The sequence below is a fragment of the Calidris pugnax genome, unplaced genomic scaffold, assembly GCF_001431845.1.
Source record: "Calidris pugnax isolate Ruff unplaced genomic scaffold, ASM143184v1 scaffold30, whole genome shotgun sequence".
In the NCBI taxonomy this organism is placed as follows: domain Eukaryota; kingdom Metazoa; phylum Chordata; class Aves; order Charadriiformes; family Scolopacidae; genus Calidris; species Calidris pugnax.
Genome location: NW_015090776.1, coordinates 3,858,534 through 3,874,947, shown reverse-complemented (window position 1 = coordinate 3,874,947; position 16,414 = coordinate 3,858,534). Strand labels below are relative to the sequence as shown.

At 50.7% G+C, this 16,414-nt stretch overlaps 1 protein-coding gene across 2 annotated transcripts; it reads right to left on the bottom strand.

Annotated features, from left to right (window-relative positions):
- Nucleotides 1-521: 521 nt before the first annotated feature.
- CFAP20 (cilia and flagella associated protein 20) lies at nt 522-11,030 on the bottom strand. 2 transcript variants are annotated; one of them, XM_014947796.1, is made up of 6 exons: nt 10,832-11,025; nt 4,806-4,885; nt 3,633-3,744; nt 3,106-3,294; nt 1,859-1,969; nt 522-985 (listed from the first exon to the last, which is right to left on the bottom strand). In XM_014947796.1, exons 1-6 carry the CDS (start codon nt 10,913-10,915, stop codon nt 980-982), a joined length of 582 nt encoding a protein of 193 aa, XP_014803282.1. In that variant the 5' UTR covers nt 10,916-11,025; the 3' UTR covers nt 522-979. The 2 variants fall into 2 exon arrangements, with proteins under 2 accessions (XP_014803282.1, XP_014803274.1); XM_014947788.1 differs by lacking the exon at nt 522-985 and having other exon boundaries at nt 1,850-1,969; nt 10,832-11,030.
- Nucleotides 11,031-16,414: the final 5,384 nt, after the last annotated feature.

Below are 16,414 nucleotides of genomic sequence, written 5' to 3'. Positions count from 1 at the left end.
GCACAGGAAAAGACTTCCGCTCCTGTTATGCTGCTTTGCTAAACCTCCCCTTTGATCCCTGGGGAAAGGGACAATTTGGCAGCTGGAAGACTATTGTGTGCCTCTTGCTATAAGTAGCTGCTAAAGGCTTAGTTGAGAGGTGGAGCGAGTTGTTTAACTACACAGCAAACACAGTGGTGCCCTAACTGGCAGGTAGAAGCAATTTGTCACCGCTGGGAAAATGGCTTCAAGTAAGAAGGGAATGAAAAACCCATTTCCATGTACTGAAAGTGAACAGCATGAGATTTTGTCATAGGTAGAATACCACAAACCTCCTGAACCGGACAGAAACCTTACCATTTTTCCTCTCTTGTGTTGTTCACACCTGTGCTATCCCTTAAACAGCAAGGCTGCCAATCAAAGTCAATTTCAGACACAAGTTCTAACATCTGGGTTCCTAAAGAAACTCTTCAGCACCCTCTGAAGTGCTAACGTGTGCAAGTTAAAGGATCCATCATAGGAGGAAGAAGCCAGAAGCAGACTTACAGAGTCAAATGTTTAATAACTTTCCAAAAGTATTATGTCCATATTTAGAGCATATATAAAATAAGAGATGGAAAACAAGGAAAGAAAAAATAAAATTGGTATCTTCAAGAGGGCACACTTAACCCCGTAATTCCTGCTGAATCTTCTCTTTGGAGGCACAGTGGCCACTTGGAGCAACCCCTCTGTGCAACAGAAGGTCAGGTATCATGCTACTTGCAGTGTTTAGGCTCAGCACTTTAGGAACAGCTAGGACAACTCGCACACCAACAACATAGTCCCAGACCTGTTACACGGTTAATTGTGTCCTGTCCAGAAGAGGGATACCAGATGAATTAAAGTTACCCCAGCCAAGATGAGCTGATCTAAAACTTGGTCTCAGGAGGGCCTTCTCTTCCACCTGCTTTTGTTTTCCTACTGACCCCAAACACTTCTCACATCTCTTCCCAACGCAGTGTTATTGCTGGACAGAGCAGGGAGAAGAAAGGAGACACTTATTAGACTCAGCAGCACCAAGACAACTGTAAGCACTCCCAAGCATTCCCCAGACACCTCCAGGAGGCTGCTACAGCCCAGAAGAATGGGACAAGTTCCCTAGAGGTGTTACCTCGTGTTAACACTGCCTTCTACCTCCTACTAAGGTCAACAACCAAGAGCCTTCCCCAGTTCCTTGAGATTTTGCCTAGGAATCTTCTCTGCTAGAAGAAGCACCTGCACTGGGACAGGCTGGCCTTGGCAAAGAAGGTGCTTCCTCACAAGCCTCAAGACTGCTGCCGATATGCCAGGGACTCCTCTCCCATCACCATAACAGCAGAGTTTGGCATCTCCTCCTGCTAGGCAGCCACAACCTTGCCTATCCCTTTCCCACCTTATAGCACCACCGTCTGCACTGGGTAGGAAAGAGAGCAGACGGCAGTTAAGTTCGGGCTAGAGGAACACAAACAGCATCTCTCCAGCAAGACAAGCGTGGAGCTGCAGCCAGCTCTGAAGAGCAAAGCCACTGTGCTGAGTCATGGGTGAAAGCTCCAAGAAATGCCAGGAGGCTGCCACAGTGCCCAGAGTCCTTCAACCCAAAGAGGAAGGACGTGGGCTGCACAGCTCACCCTGCTTCTAGAAGGGAAGGACAACTTCCACATGTTTCAGCAGGAAAGCCACTCAGCAAGGCACCCCCACAGACTGCTCACCCTGGCATCAGCGAGGGTACTCCCTGCCTGACGGCCAAAGCTGGGAAGAGCTCTGCAGCTAGAAGAAACTCTGGATTGTGAAGGCAGTGGGAGGAGGAAAGCCAGCCTGGTCCATCTGCTGCTCCCACCCTCCTCGCCCACAGCTAGCTCACCTTGGCCTTGTTCTGGACAGGCAGGTATAGCTTGAACTCAGCTGGGAGCTCATCCTCTGAGTAGAGCCGGTCAGAGAAGTAAACTCGTCGGATGCGACAGTTGGCGTGGATCTGAGAGTCAAAACAGAGTGAGTCCATTTTCCACATGCTCTTTCCACATCCAGTTTCACTATTGTGCAGCAGCCTGGATTCCTTGGCTCAGCAGCTGGAGGAAAGACCTCACTGCCTCTCTCTGAATCCGACAGGGCATCAGAGAAGAAACATTGGCTCATGCCCTCTGCTTTGCATTAGATGCTCTCTCCAGCTGGCTCAAGAGAGTTGGCCAAGCTCTGGCATCTCTGCAAATTGAGATCTGCCTCAGTTGCTTAGAGGGTTATTTGCTATGAACCCACCTCTGCTTTTCCACCGATACCAGCATTTGCTAGAACACTTTCAGTCTCAGCTTGCTGCATTTTTAACACTCCCTCTTCCGGGCCCCCTGAGGTCAAGAATGAGACTGTCTGATCTGCACTGCCTGCACTATCAGCTGGCAGGGAAGGAGTCACTCCAGTCCCCCTCACGGGTATGTGAGAAGGCAGACATTTCCCAGTTGTCTGCTCATCTCAGGGCAGCCCCACAAGGAACTTTAGCAGTTCCATCACGTTAAGGCACAGGCCTGCTCCGCACACAGACATTCCTCAAAATAACACATGCCACTGGACACAGCGAACGTGAATCCCTGGCAAATGGAACAAGTGTCACATCATCAGGAGGAACAAACATTGCATCAGCTCTGCTCCAAGGGACTCAGTGAAGGTAGGGTCATTCCACCCACACTAGGAAACAAGCTTGACCAGGGTTACACACACACCATAACACCCCAGGTCTTTACCAGCCAGGCTCCCACTCAGCTGGTCGCTGTCTGGCATATCGGGCAGTAAGGCAGCACACAGCTCATTTCCAGGATGTGTAGCACGTTGCAGGGAGCTTTAAGGGGACTGCAACTCTTACCCTGACAGCCAGCAAGAGAAACAAGATGGAAATGAGCTCCTTCATCCCAGTCTAGTCCAGTGACATGAGGCAGCATCAAGCCATCTGTTGCCTTGGTTACGCCCTTTCTCCCCCCTTGCAGTGCTCTGCAAGGAGCAGGACTGGCAAAAGAACCAGTCAGGGCAAAGCTCAGATTCCCAATATACAGCAAGGCCATTCCAACCAGCAGGAAGATTACCAACCACAGTTTCTGTGGGCAGGACACGCCTGCTTCTCACCTGAACTCTGAGGGTCTCAATGTAGTTTGTCCCATAAGCCCGGCGTGTGAAGTCAGACAGGTTGAACTGGATTTGGTTCCAGCCATCGTCCAGCCGCATGGGCATGGTACAGATGAAGGGCTTCACCCGAGTTGTGCTCTGGTAGTTACTTGCCCGAAAACGCCGGCGTACGTTCTTATCATCCAGCACCTGAGGCAAGGAAGGAAGGCTGCTGACCCAGGTGTCAGGGGCCCCCACCTCACCAAGACAGCTCAGGCTTTACCCGTCTCTGAGACAAGGCTCTCCTACTCCCACCCCTCTGTTTCACAGCAGAAGTATCTTTAACACAGGAAACAGACCCATTTTTAGGAACAGCAACAATGTGCTTGTGAGCTGACTGACGCTTCCATAGCAGAAGACCTGACACGTGACATGGTCAAAACTCAAAATCATTTTGGGGATGACATGTTGCCTGAGACAAGTTACAACATAAGACTCCGGGCTCCCTGGCACCTTCCTCACTGGTGCCTGGAGGGCATGCTCCTTACCTGCACTTCGAAAGTGAAGTATTTCTTCAGGTTCTTGATGATCATCACTAGGAACGGTAGTTTGATGCCCAGGGTCTTCTTTGGGTCAGCAGGGCATGTGATGTACGTGGTACTGAGAGGGACAGAAAATCACTTTAGGATCTTACATGGCACAAAGCACACAGCCTGCATCCCAAGTCTCTCCCTTGACCTAATGCAATCTTGGAGGACAGGCAGAAAAAGATAACTGTGATCATAAGTTCTCAACAACAACCAAGGCTTCCTGTAACAGGAGGGAGAATTTCAGAGGTGGCTGCAGGGAGAACGAGATAAAAGGCCCAAAGAATGCATTTTTAAATCCCACTTTTCTCACACAGGGCATGAAACACCTTCCTGGACAGCTACAACTCCCCAGTTTCAAGGCCATGTCAGCACTGTTTCTTACCACAACCTCCTCTTACCCTTGACTGAACAGGCAGAGTTCTCCAGAGCACAGGAGAGGCCCTGTGTGCTCTATATGGCTGGGAGAACAGAGGTCATGAGCCCCAGAAGTACACGTCACGCCTGGCAAGTTCTGTATCAACACATCTTGGGAAGAGAAGCGTTGGCTCAGCCTGTCTGCAGGAGAGGAGTCTCCATTGCCCTTATAAGGACTGCCCTGCTCTGAATCACTCCTGGAGAAGCCTTGGAGACTCTGAACCCGCTCATGGAGCTGGCATCTCTCTCCCCGGTCGATGGAGACGAGGTTGCTAAGTGAAGCACCGTAAGCAACTCCCCTAATAAATCTCCCTTTGATCTTCCTGCTGTCGGGGGAGCAGCTGTCACGTGGGGAGAGCAGCAGAGCAGGTCCAAGACAATAAAAGATGCAGAAGGTGGAGTGCTGCTTTCTCAGTAACTGGCAGCACTGACTGGGGACTGGTATCAAATATAGCTTTTCTCTCCAAGTGATGGAAAAATAACGGGACTTTATTTTTTTATCTCTCAGCCTGACTGAGGATGAGACAGAGCTCTACAAGCACGTACATGGAAAGGCACAGCACAGTGCCACAGAGGGGTATTGTATTCTTCAATTTATTGACAAAGAGGTTGGAGCAGAGTCTGAAGGAGATGTCTGCTGGGCACTGACATCTTTCACTCTGCTCCAGGGCCAAGCCCACAGGGCACACTAGGGTAGAAGAAGATGCCTTCTCCTACCTGACGTTAGTTCCTTCTATCTCCAGCACCAGCGACTGAATGTCATTGTCAGTGATTCGCTTGATGTGGCCATTGCGCACCTGGAAGAAGAGTGAGGCAGTGAGCACAGATGTTACTTGACAGGGAAACAGAGGCCCCCACAGCTCCATTGAGAGGGAGAAAAAGATCTCAGGAGAACCCATCTACTGGGCTCTTATTGTCCTGGACATCGCTGTTACCAAGGCTTTGATCACTGCCCCAGAGTGCCAGGACTCCGTTTATGACCCAGCACGCTGCAGACACCAAGTGCAAGACTTCAATTTATCAAAATACCCTGCAGTGAACATGAGTGACTCAAGCTTCATGTTAGAGGCCCAAACAGACAAGCCTAAGTGTCAGAGCAAGATCAAACTAGAGTGGGATAAGGGGTAAAAACAAGTACAAGCAATACAGGGGCAAGCAAACAGCTGTCCACATCACCAAGGGCTCTAAGTCTCTACTGCTGGGCATGGCTGACAGCCTCTGTGGAAGAGCAGGACCAGAGGAGACCTTGCTTGAAATTCTTCAGAATCACAGCATATGCAAACACAGAGCCATCATCTGCTCTGCTGAGGGGCACAAGGATTTGGCTATTCAGATGCAGCCAGCTCCTCACAGGTCTCAGGGAGGCCAGGACCAGAACCAGGAACCAACACAAATGCATTTTTCTCCACAAGCCACATGGCTGAATCCCAGGGTCTGAGGATTTATTTTTGTTTTGATGAAGCAGCTTACTTCCCACCAAATTTATCTCCATTTAAAAGGCACTTTTGCTAATGAAGTCCTCTGCTCTTCCTCAGTGCTTGATCAGGAAATTGCAATTCTCCTTCCGGCTCCACGAATTAATTTCTTTAGCGCCTAACACTGCTGCTAATATAAAGGATACATTAAGCTTCTAATGGGATAGTTCCAGTCATGAGCTACAAAATGATTTACAGGTTTAACAATTCATCTTCAGAGTTCATTTCTTCAGAGGGCCCTACCTCGGTGGTGTTGCATACATTTGCTGGAAGAAAGGAGAAAAGCCAGATAAGCCCTGCGAGCAGCCCACCCCCTGACCCATCTCTACACTAAGCAGTTTCAAGAAAGCTCAGCCTGGATCCCCAGCTGCTGCGCACAAGAGCGCATCTCACCCTGCCTCAAGCCTGCACAGATACTTCCAGAAAACATTAAGCTCAGAGAGAGAATCCTTACGGGATAACCGTACCTCTCCTTTGCATCAAATGCAACTCCCATGGATTTATAGATCTGTTCAGGAGAAACCAACTGCCCAAGGTCTGGATGAGTTGCCTTTTATTTTTTTAATAAAATCACCAGGCGCACAGAAGCCCCATGTGCCTCTGTATTTGAAGCAGTGGCTGGCATATGGAAAATTAAATCCTGGAAACCACAAGGATGCAGACTTAACACTGGGAAATAACCATGCCTAAGCAAGTGACAGCAGCGCACAACAAAGCCTGCCTCCACGCCACGTAAAACACCTTTCACTCAGGATAGCTTACGGGCTCCACAGAGGGGAAAAAGGTTCAGGTTTAGACTTCTCTGGAGAGGACAGTAAGAAAGAAAACAGCTAAACATGCTTTAAACCAATTAGTCAGCAGTGTTTCTATCTGTAACCAGGTCCCCTTCCTTAGTCTGTGAAGGTTTTCCTTCCCCAGATTACAGCAACAATGAAAAGCAGCCACTCTTCCTCCTCAGCATTGCCAGAAACAGGATGAAAAGACAGCAGAAAAGAGAGGAGTTAAGCACAAAACAGCCAGACTGTGGCAGAACCCTTCCTCCTGGTCCTACCCAGCTCAGTGTAAGTTTCTGCAGTCAGGACCCAGGAGGGATGGTCCTGCTGTGCTCGCAGTGACTACTCAGCAAGAGCTCCCAGTCTCCAGGGGCTTTCCCCTACCTCACGGAAGCTCAGAAAAAAATTTCAGAAAATTTCAGAAATCTAAACAAAACACTCCACATTTCTACTTTGCCAATATTTTCTAGCCATCTTAAGTCTAAGATGGCGGATTTTTGAAGCTGGGAAAAAGGGCATTAACCCTCTTAGAAAATAAAAGTTCTTCAAATGCCTAATATCATCTGAATCAGGATTACTGGGAAGTTACCTGCTGGCTTAAGACAAACTGGAAAAGTTTTTTGGTTTTTTTTTGCAGATGCAAAGCTCAAATCTCACAGGGTTTGGAGGGAACAGCAGTTTCACAGACAGTGACTATATACACACAGGATTTCACACACAGAAATATGTATGTTCAATGTATAGTTCTTGAAGCTGCTGTTGCTGCTAGCAACACTAGTCAAACATAACAAAGACCAGAGGAAAAGGAGAAAGGGGCAATCCTCCCCAGGCCAAGCCACCCACCCACTGGCAGATGGGATGCCACAGTCCAAGGCCGACCTCTGGAGGTTTGCTCCCGCATCGTTGCTGGCTGCCCCGTCGTTAGGCAACGGACTTGTGCCAGCAACAACAAGCCGAAACACAGCCAGCACCATCACCCAGACTGCCATAGACATGGGAACACCCTTGCCTTGGGACAGGCCAGCGCTTCTCAAAGCCAGTGGTCTCTGGACTCTGGTGGGTCCAGAACAGGCACAAGACCCTTATGCCACCTCCTTTCCCCAGGGAGAAAGGGCAAAACAAGAGGCAAAAGCAGGAGCTACCTGGCGGTGCTGTACCACTTGGTGCACGCAGGTTTGGGGAGGAGTGAGCAGCATGGACTGCTGTACTCGAGATGCAGAGATCTGGGATGACCCAGACAAGGATGCTGTGTGAGAGAACTAACGAGTCAGAGAAGGGCTGCAAGAGAGGACCCTGCCACAGCGTTTGCAGGGACTTGATCCTGGCCACGCTTATCAGGGAAATTGCTATCTGCATCCTGGTAGCAGAGCACATGTTTGACATTCAGACAGGTATTGAACACCAGCTGACCTTGCGCCTTCCCAACAGCATTTGAAATTGCTAACGATATTCCACGTTGACAGGCCAGCAGAAGGAATATGGAGAAAGCAGCAAGAAGATCAATAGGTTTGACAAATTTCATTGAACTGTGCCCATTTGCTGTGCAGAAAATCGTCAGCCAGTCCCCTGGAGACTGGCTAGCTTACTCCGTGCGTCAGTGGGGAGGACCACAGTGGCAGGACGCTGCAGGAATAAACAGAAGACTGAGCAACGAAGTGCCAGAATGCAAACAGAAAACACATTGCAAACAGGTCTCCAAACCAGGCACGCAGAGTGCTGGAAGACAGGAGAAGAGAGCACAGCCCAGCAGTTACTGTCTGTTACTGTCTCTCTGCAGATGAGGCTGAAGGAGGAAGCTCTGCCTGCAGGGATGGTGGGACAGTCACCACGCTCTTCCCAAGGTCTGGACATTTCAGTCCTGCCAGAGTCCCCTGAGACAGGGCACTGGTGGACAGGCCAGATTGGGCTCAACAAGGTTTGCTGCCAAGGCCTGCCCAGAGCTTACCCACAGCCCTTGAGGGAGAAGAGAACTGTATCCTACTACTTAGAGGAAGGTTACAAATGCTCACAACAAGGAAAGGCTTCCAGTGTCCCACTTCTACACCTATATCAAATGAAGAAGCCTCTATTTCACACTGTCTCCATCAGCACAAGCAGTGCACATCCTACTAGGGTCAAACAAGAAATAGTTTCCTCAATGTCACAAAAGCTTGAGATTCTCTAAGATTTAAACAAAAACAAACAAACAAAAATCACTGTCTGCTGGTACTCTTTGCAAGGATAAGAGAGTTCATATTAGGCAGCTACGAATACAGTAATCAGGATGTTCACCTAGAACATAAAATCCCTTGCTTTCAATTCTCACCAAAACTACAGGTGCATTTTTTGCACCCTTGAAGAGAGCACCAATCACTTACTGCAAAGTGATTTTTCCAGAAACCCTAACCTTCTCCTGTGGAGATGCCAGAGCTGGACCATTTCTGGGATGTCTGAGTTTGAACAGATCAGCGTTTTCCAATAAATAAACAAACAAACCCACTGGAAAAATCCCTCACCATTTCTGGACATTTACTCACTTCATGGAAGTGCTGCCCAAGCCAGACGCCAGCCTGCCCCTCTGCTGCCAGCCTGGCAGGTTCTTGCCACGAGCCAGAGAGGCTTCACCAAGCAACTGAGCATCCAGATCCCTGCTTGCGGGAGGTCACCAGCACTCAAACCATCAGAGGCACTTCCAAACGCTACAAGCTCATAGAGTCTTTGCACTGACCAACACACCAGTCAGCAGAAGGAGCAGGATTTTCTGAAGGGGCTGAACAGGGGAGATGACACCCACACAGTGGAGCAAAGACCTGAGGAATTCCACTTTCTCAGCTCCAAGGCAGTGAGATGCTCTAAGTGCTGCCCCTTGCCTCCTGCTGCTGCAAACACACCAATGGTGTCAGGACAAACCCACCCCAACTTCTTCTAAATGGAAAACCAAGGTGAAAGAACAAGTGATGCCAATATTGACAGGCAGAAAACCCACTCTGGTTTCACACCACACCTTTGTGAGCAAGGTGATCCTCACAGCAAGCTCATCCAAGCTGGCCATGCTTCCTTAGCACAGACAGACGTCTGAGCGAGGAAGAGTACCTGCACACAGCCCTGCTGCTCATAGGGCTGCTGCCGCCAGGCAGTGCCAGAGGAGCCCAGCCACATGCAAGGCCTACAGCAGGTGATGGAAACAGCCTGCATACCCAGCTGCTGTTGCCATAAACATTTTTCATCAGTCCTTTCTGGCCAATCCAACCACTATTGCACTCAAACGGACCACTGCTTACATCCATCCTGCAAGCAGAGTTCCTGCCGGCTACCACATGAGCTGTGCAATTGCAATGGTATCACCCTGCACAGGACAATTCACATTGGAAGGCACCTCAGGAGATCTCCAGTCCAACCTCCACCTCCAAGCAGGGTCAGCCCAGATTGCTCATGGCTTCATCCAGTGTGGAGGTACACCACATTCCTTTGCCTAAGAGCCTTTAAATGTGTCCTCTCCTCACATCATCCAAATACACTGCCGATCTCTTCTTAAAGTCATGAATATTTGTGCAAAATCCCTATCGCAGGCACATGCACACAGCCAGACTATTGAGGGGCAACCCATTTCTTCTTAGAGCTGCATGGGTAATCCACCGATGGGAAACAGGATGGGTCTGTGCTACCTGTCCACCATCCCATGGCTTGTAAATGCCCATGTGAGCCCACTGAGGTCAAACAACACTGCTATCTGCTGAACTGCCCTGAAGGCTTTAATTCCTGCTGAAACCACGAGCAATTCAGGTTAAGTTCAAGCACCAGTAACTGAATACCTGTCACAAGCTCAGAGAGGGGAGCCTGCTCTCAGAGAGAGACGCTGCAAGTATTTTGCAGACTTGCTTTTAGGCAGCAATGCAACCTTGGGTGGTTTGTGACGGGCAGGAAGCAGAAGGTACCAACACCTCCAACTTCCTGATACGGGCTCCCTGATGCAAGATACCCAGGAGAAGGCAGGGGACCTCCAGAAACAGCAGGAAGGAAAAATAAACAGATCAAACAATTGTCACTTCTTGTACACCCTAAAAGCCACCACACGGCCTAGTACCTTTAGCAAACCCATTTTAGAAATGGGTCATACATGAGCGAAGACCCCCACCTCAGTTACACCCAGCAACCGCAGGGAAGCATCGTTTTGTTGTCTGCTCCTTATTTCCCGTGTTTGGCCTTTTTTGCGGCCTCTTGCTGTGCTGCACATCCTGACACGGGGCTGACCTGCTCCCCTGAGGAGGGCTCTGCTGCTCAGAAAAGGCAGAAAAGACACTTTTTTTATAATAACACATTCTCCTGAAAAACAATCCCCAAACTCCGGGGAGCTTGCCAGTAACTTGGTCCGGGTGGCCTACCGAGGGCGGCCCCACGGATGCCCGGGCCCCAGGCCGTGGGCCACAGCCCCTCGTATCGCCAGGCCGGGCCAGGCCTGCCCCGGGCGGCTGAGGCGAGCGGCCGCGCTGCTCCGCCAGTCCCGCCCTCTCCTCACCTTCTTGTCCCAGATCTGGAGCGGCTTGCTGCCGATGCTGTACAGCACCGAGAGGAACCCGCTCTGGAATGTGTTCTTGAACATGCCGGGGGCCGCGCCGGGCCGGGCGCTGCTCTCCCGCCACCGGGGCCGGGGCCGGGGCCGTCGCTCTGCGCAAGGATACAGACGCTCCCTCCGCGCTTCCGGGTCGTGGCACCGCCGTCACCAGGGAACTACTTTCTGCGCCTCTCGGCTGACGCCGGATCTACTTCCGCCCGCCGCTGAGGTGTTATGGGATCGCGCGCTGCCATGGCAACGGGGGCGGGCGAGCGGGGCGGGGCGGGGCCATGGCGGCGCTGAGGGCTGTCGGTCAGTGCGGGCCCGGCCGCTCTCTCCTCGGCGCCCTCATTTATCTCCGTGCGGGTTTTACAAACCCGGAGCGTTCGTGTGGTGTTTGCTCTCCTTTGCTGATTCCTAGTCCCAGTCTGCTCCCCAATTCTCAAGCTTCACTTGTCCCAGAGGGTGATGGTACATCTGTCCATCTGTCTGCCCATCCATCCGTGCATCCATCCACCCATGCATGCATCCATCCATCGATCTGTCCATCCATCCACCCATCCGTGCATCCACCCATCTGTCCGTCCATCCATCCATCCATCCATCCATCCACCCATCTGTCCATCCACCCATCTGTCCATCCACCCATCTGTCCATCCCATCCATCCATCCATCCATTCACTCACTCCTCTGTCCATCCATCCATCCATCCATCCATCCATCCACCCACCCACTCATCCACCCACCCATCCATCCATCCATTCATCCATCCATCCATCCCTGTGTTCCTCTGTCCTTCCATTCATCCATCTGCCCATTCATCCATCTGTCCATCGCAGTCCCGGCACTGCTCAGAGCAGCCTGCCCACACGCCTGTTGGAATCCTGCGTGAGTGTTAATGCCAGTGGCTCTGTTAGAACCCGCAGGGTGAACGCTCTGTGCTCAGCCCCGTGTCCATGGAGCTGCATTCTCGGGCAGCACTACGGCAAAGCCTGAGTTCTAGGAAGCAGCTCCTGTCACTCCCATGCCATTTCCTGACTCAGGTCTTCCAAGACATGGCCAGACCCTTTCCTGGACCTCTGTGGCCAAGGGAAAGGCAATCACGTTTGATGGGAAGGATGTTTTAGTCACACACAATGGCAGCAGGCAAGGCCCACCCCCTGCCAAGATGTTTCTGCTGGAGCTGGCTGAGAGTTCCTGCTGCGTGCTGACATGGCAGACCAGAGATCATAGAATCATAGGATCATAGAATGGTTAGAGTTGGAAGGGACCCTAGAGATCATCTAGTTCCAACCCCCCTGCCCTGGGCAGGGACACCTCCCACCAGACCAGGTTGCTCCAAGCCCCATCCAACCTGGCCTTGAACCCCTCCAGGGATGGGGCAGCCACAGCTTCTCTGGCCAACCTGTTCCAGTGCCTCACCACCCTCACAGGAAAGAATTTCTTCCTAATATCTAATCTAAATCTCCCCTCTTCCAGTTTAAAACCATTACCCCTTGTTCTGTCACTACACTTCCTGACAAAGAGTCCCTCTCCAGCTCTCCTGTAGCTCCCTTCAGATATTGGTAGGCTGATGTGTTGGACGTGTTGGTGCTGGAGACTGCTGCCTCATTAGGTCAGAAACTGCTGGAAAATTTGCAAAATAATGCTTTCCAGAGGAGCCTCCTGAGCACCGGCCGCTGCGGGAGGTTGTCCCAGTCCTGCCTGGTGCTTGCTGTCATGGTGCATTTCCTCAGACAGCCCCAGAACCATTCCATCTCCATGTGGAAACGGGATCCTGCACTTTCTGACACCAGAGACACGTGTCATGAGGCAGAGCAGCAGGAGGAAGGGGCAGGGAAGCTCTCAAACACAGCAGCACTGCCCGTGCAACGCCTACTGAAGCTCTGCTGGGTGCTTCCAAGCGCCACAGAGATCGCAGCGTGGTGTGGGGGTCTCCTGCCTGCGGAGAGGGGCAGCAGCTCCAGCTGCCTGGCCTCTTTGAGCAGGGGAGCGCTGGTCTGTGTCCAGGTGGAGACCTGCATTTTTGAATTAGTTGAAATAAGGATCTTTGCCCTCCTGGAGACACACCAGCCCCTGGCCCAGGAGCACGGCACAAGCCTGAAAGACAGCAGTGCCCACCGCGGGGTGAGAGAGGGCTGTGTCACATCCAGCTCAGTGCCCGCAGTGCCAAGCACAAACATATCTGCTCGAGCAAATAAAGGTGCCCGAGGAGTGAACCTCTGGAAAAGACCTTTCCCAAAGGCAAGAGAAGGAAGAAGCTTCCCATGCCACCTGCGGCATGCCACCTGCTGCCCAGCCACTATTTATTTGCCCGGGAAACCTCTGTGGCACAAGGACATGAGCCAAAGCCCCTTCATCTTCAGGAGCAGCCCCTTGTCTGAGCACGAGCCAGAAGCCCCAGCCGTGCACCCTACAACTCTACTTTTTCATGCTCTTTACTTACTCCTTTTAAATTGTTGGTGTTTTCAGCTCTGGCCTAGTCCCCCATAGAAAGCTTTACCTGTTGGAGCACGTTCATCTTCCTGCTCCGACATAACTATGACGGCAACAACTCTTCTCACTTACTGTGTGACTGCAAAGAAATTTGTTGGTTTTTTTTTTTTTCGTTTTTGTGAGACGGGATAAGATGGAGTACCAAGGCAATACAAGCAGGGGGTGTGTTGCGGGGGGGGCTGTTGTACAGCTTTACGGGTCATGAAAATGCTTTTGAGTATAGACGGGGCCTTGCAGAGCTGAAGAGGCTTACCACGAACAGCCTGGGCAAGAAATTACAGTTTTTAACTGAAACATATTACATTTCTTCTTATCATAGAATCATAGAATGGTTTGGGTTGGAAGGGACCTCAAAGATCATCGAGTTCCAACCCCCCTGCCATGGGCAGGGACACCTCCCACTAGAGCAGGTTGCTTAAGGCCACATCCAGCCTGGCCTTGAACACTTCCAGGGATGGGGCAGGGATGGGATTCTTGCTGTAATAACACCCGTAGCATCTATTTTCAATGTACAGGCACTAAACAGCACAAAAAATTACCATTCTGCCCCAGCTCTATGGTCCTGCAGTTTAAGGCCAGGCCCCTGTGAAGCTCTTGTTGCTCACTGATGCCCAGTCCAAATCCCGCTGAAAACCCTGGCACTGCCTGCTGGTTGTGCTCATCTGTCCCCTGAGCTACCGATGCTCCCACTGTCCCAACCATGCAGCCCCTTGCAGCAATCAGGTTATTGGCACTTTCTCCTTCATTTACAAAATCCCTCACACAAACAAATGGAGCACACGAAGAGCAAGGCATTATTTAGAAATGATCAGCTGTATTTAGTCGGTGGGTTAGAGAACGCTTTATATGGCACGATTAAATAACTTGTTCCCTTAATCAGATGGTAGGAGACAACTGGGACAAATATCCAGCTGCCATTCAGGAACAGCCTATGCATTCATAGAATCATAGAATCATTTAGGTTGAAAAAGACCCTTGGGATCATCGAGTCCAACCATCTACCCTACTCTACAAAGTTCTCCCCTACACCATATCCCCCAACACCACATCTAAACAACTCTTAAACACATCCAGGGATGGTGACTCAACCACCCCCCTGGGCAGCCTATTCCAATGCCCGACCACTCCTTCTGTTAAAAACTCTTTCCTAATGTTCAGTTTAAACCTACCCTGTTGTAACTTGAAGCCATTCCCTCTTGTTCAATCACTAATTACCTGGGAGAAGAGACCAGCACCAACCTCTCTACAATGTCAAGTAGCTGTAGAGAGTGATGAGGTCACCTCTCAGTCTCCTCTTCCTCAAACTAAACAGTCCCAGCTCCTTTAATCACTTGTTGTACGATTTATTCTCCAGGCCCTTCACCAGCTTTGTTGCCCTCCTCTGCACCCTCTTCAGCACCTCGGTATCTCTCTTGTATTGAGGTGCCCAAAACTGGACACAATACTCGAGGTGTGGCCTCCCCAGTGCCATTTTAATGTTGTGTTTTGCTACAAGTGATGTACCTGGAAATATGTTGTGGTTTCATCTTGTCTCTATTTCTCAATGAATTTTAACAAAAAATAATACCCATTGGCCTCTCCTCCTTCCCCAAGGCACGTGTGGGCTAAAGGTCAGGGCAGAAGCTGAGAAGCCTAATGAGATGTTAACAGGTACTAATAGTAAAGGCTGGCATTTGGAAAGAGGCCTCTGGGAGATGTATCTCAATGAGACTCACACACTGATGTTATCCACCTTGAAGATCACTGGGAAGATGTGGGAGGTGTCCCTGCACATGGCAGGGGGATTGGAACTCGATGACCTTTTAGGTCCCTTCTAACTCTAACCATTCTATGATTCTATGTTACAACACCCCAGTTCCCAGGGTACAGAGCAATTGGATTTTGGGGAGCAGGAGGAAAAGGCCCATCCTAAGAGAATAATAGGGTCCAAGACGTGAGCAGAGGTAGCCTGCTCCAGAAATAACTGTCCACTAAAGCATTTCCTGCCCTTGAGAGTTCCCAGCAATTCAATGCCTTCAGAGGAATGAGATCTCCAGGAGGCTGCTGAAACATTGCTCCTCTGAAGTTTCACATTGCTGGGTGCAGTTACTAGAGCAAAATGTAGCAGCTCTCTCTGGTATCACCAAGTCTGTGCTTGCACACACTTCAGGTTCATGGCCTGGGAAATCCTAACCTGGGCTGTCCACCTCTCAGCTTATATCCTCGCTGGAGAGCAGAGGCCTGGGATGGGCTGCATGGCCCAGTGGGCCAGCTGAATAGACAGTGCTTGGACCAGTAAAACCAGAACCAGGTTCAGCCAGTACCTTTGTGAGTCAAAAGCCTTCACTGCATGGCAAAAAAAAAAAACCAGAACAAAGCAAGGAGTATGAGATCCTGGGGGTTGTCCAGATGACTCCAGCTGTCTTTCCCAGCCTGGATTTTCCTACAGGAGCAGGACTGGATGATGGGAAGCTGTAATGAGGAAACCAAAAAGGAATTGGGCAGGAATTCCATAGCCCCTCCATGCAAGAGGAGGCAAGGTGCAAAACTGGCTTTAGGAGGGGATCCAAGGGAACCTAGGACAAAGGCTTTGGACCTCCTGCTGGATGAACTCTGAGCAGTGAAGGAGGAGGAAGAGGAAGCCGGGCTGCTGCAGAGCAGGGAATCAGAAGGGAACAGGAGTGTAAACATCAGTGAGCGCAGGAGGAGATGGTGTCACTGTGTGCTGGAGCTCTTTGGCAGAGAAAGTCAAGGAAGCAGGACGCACTGCCTTGGTGGGACCACTGTGCAATTGGACGTCATGGTGGAGCAAGGGGCGAGAATGAACCAAACCTTTCTGACTCTGGACAAACTGGAGACAAATAACAGGCAGGCAAAGAAGAGTTTATTTCTGACAAGCAACAGTTAAAAAGAGCATCCTTTATAAATGAGCTGTCAATTTGGAGAGGACCTGGGCTGCAGCAGGAAGGAGGTGGGAACCGGGGGCATGACCCAACAGTGTCAGGAGAGGGATGGATGAGGTAGCAACAGCACTTGGACATGCCTCCAATGCTGCAGGGACCTCAGTTCAGC

Coding starts and splice junctions, on each gene's coding strand:
- CFAP20 (XM_014947788.1), bottom strand. CDS start 10,915: ATGTTCAAGAACACATTCCAGAGCGGGTTCCTCTCGGTGCTGTACAGC. Junction 3,745..4,805: donor ATAGAAGGAACTAACGTCAG/GTAGGAGAAGGC, acceptor TGTCCCTCTCAG/TACCACGTACATCACATGCC. Junction 1,970..3,105: donor TTGAGACCCTCAGAGTTCAG/GTGAGAAGCAGG, acceptor TTTGACTCTCAG/ATCCACGCCAACTGTCGCAT.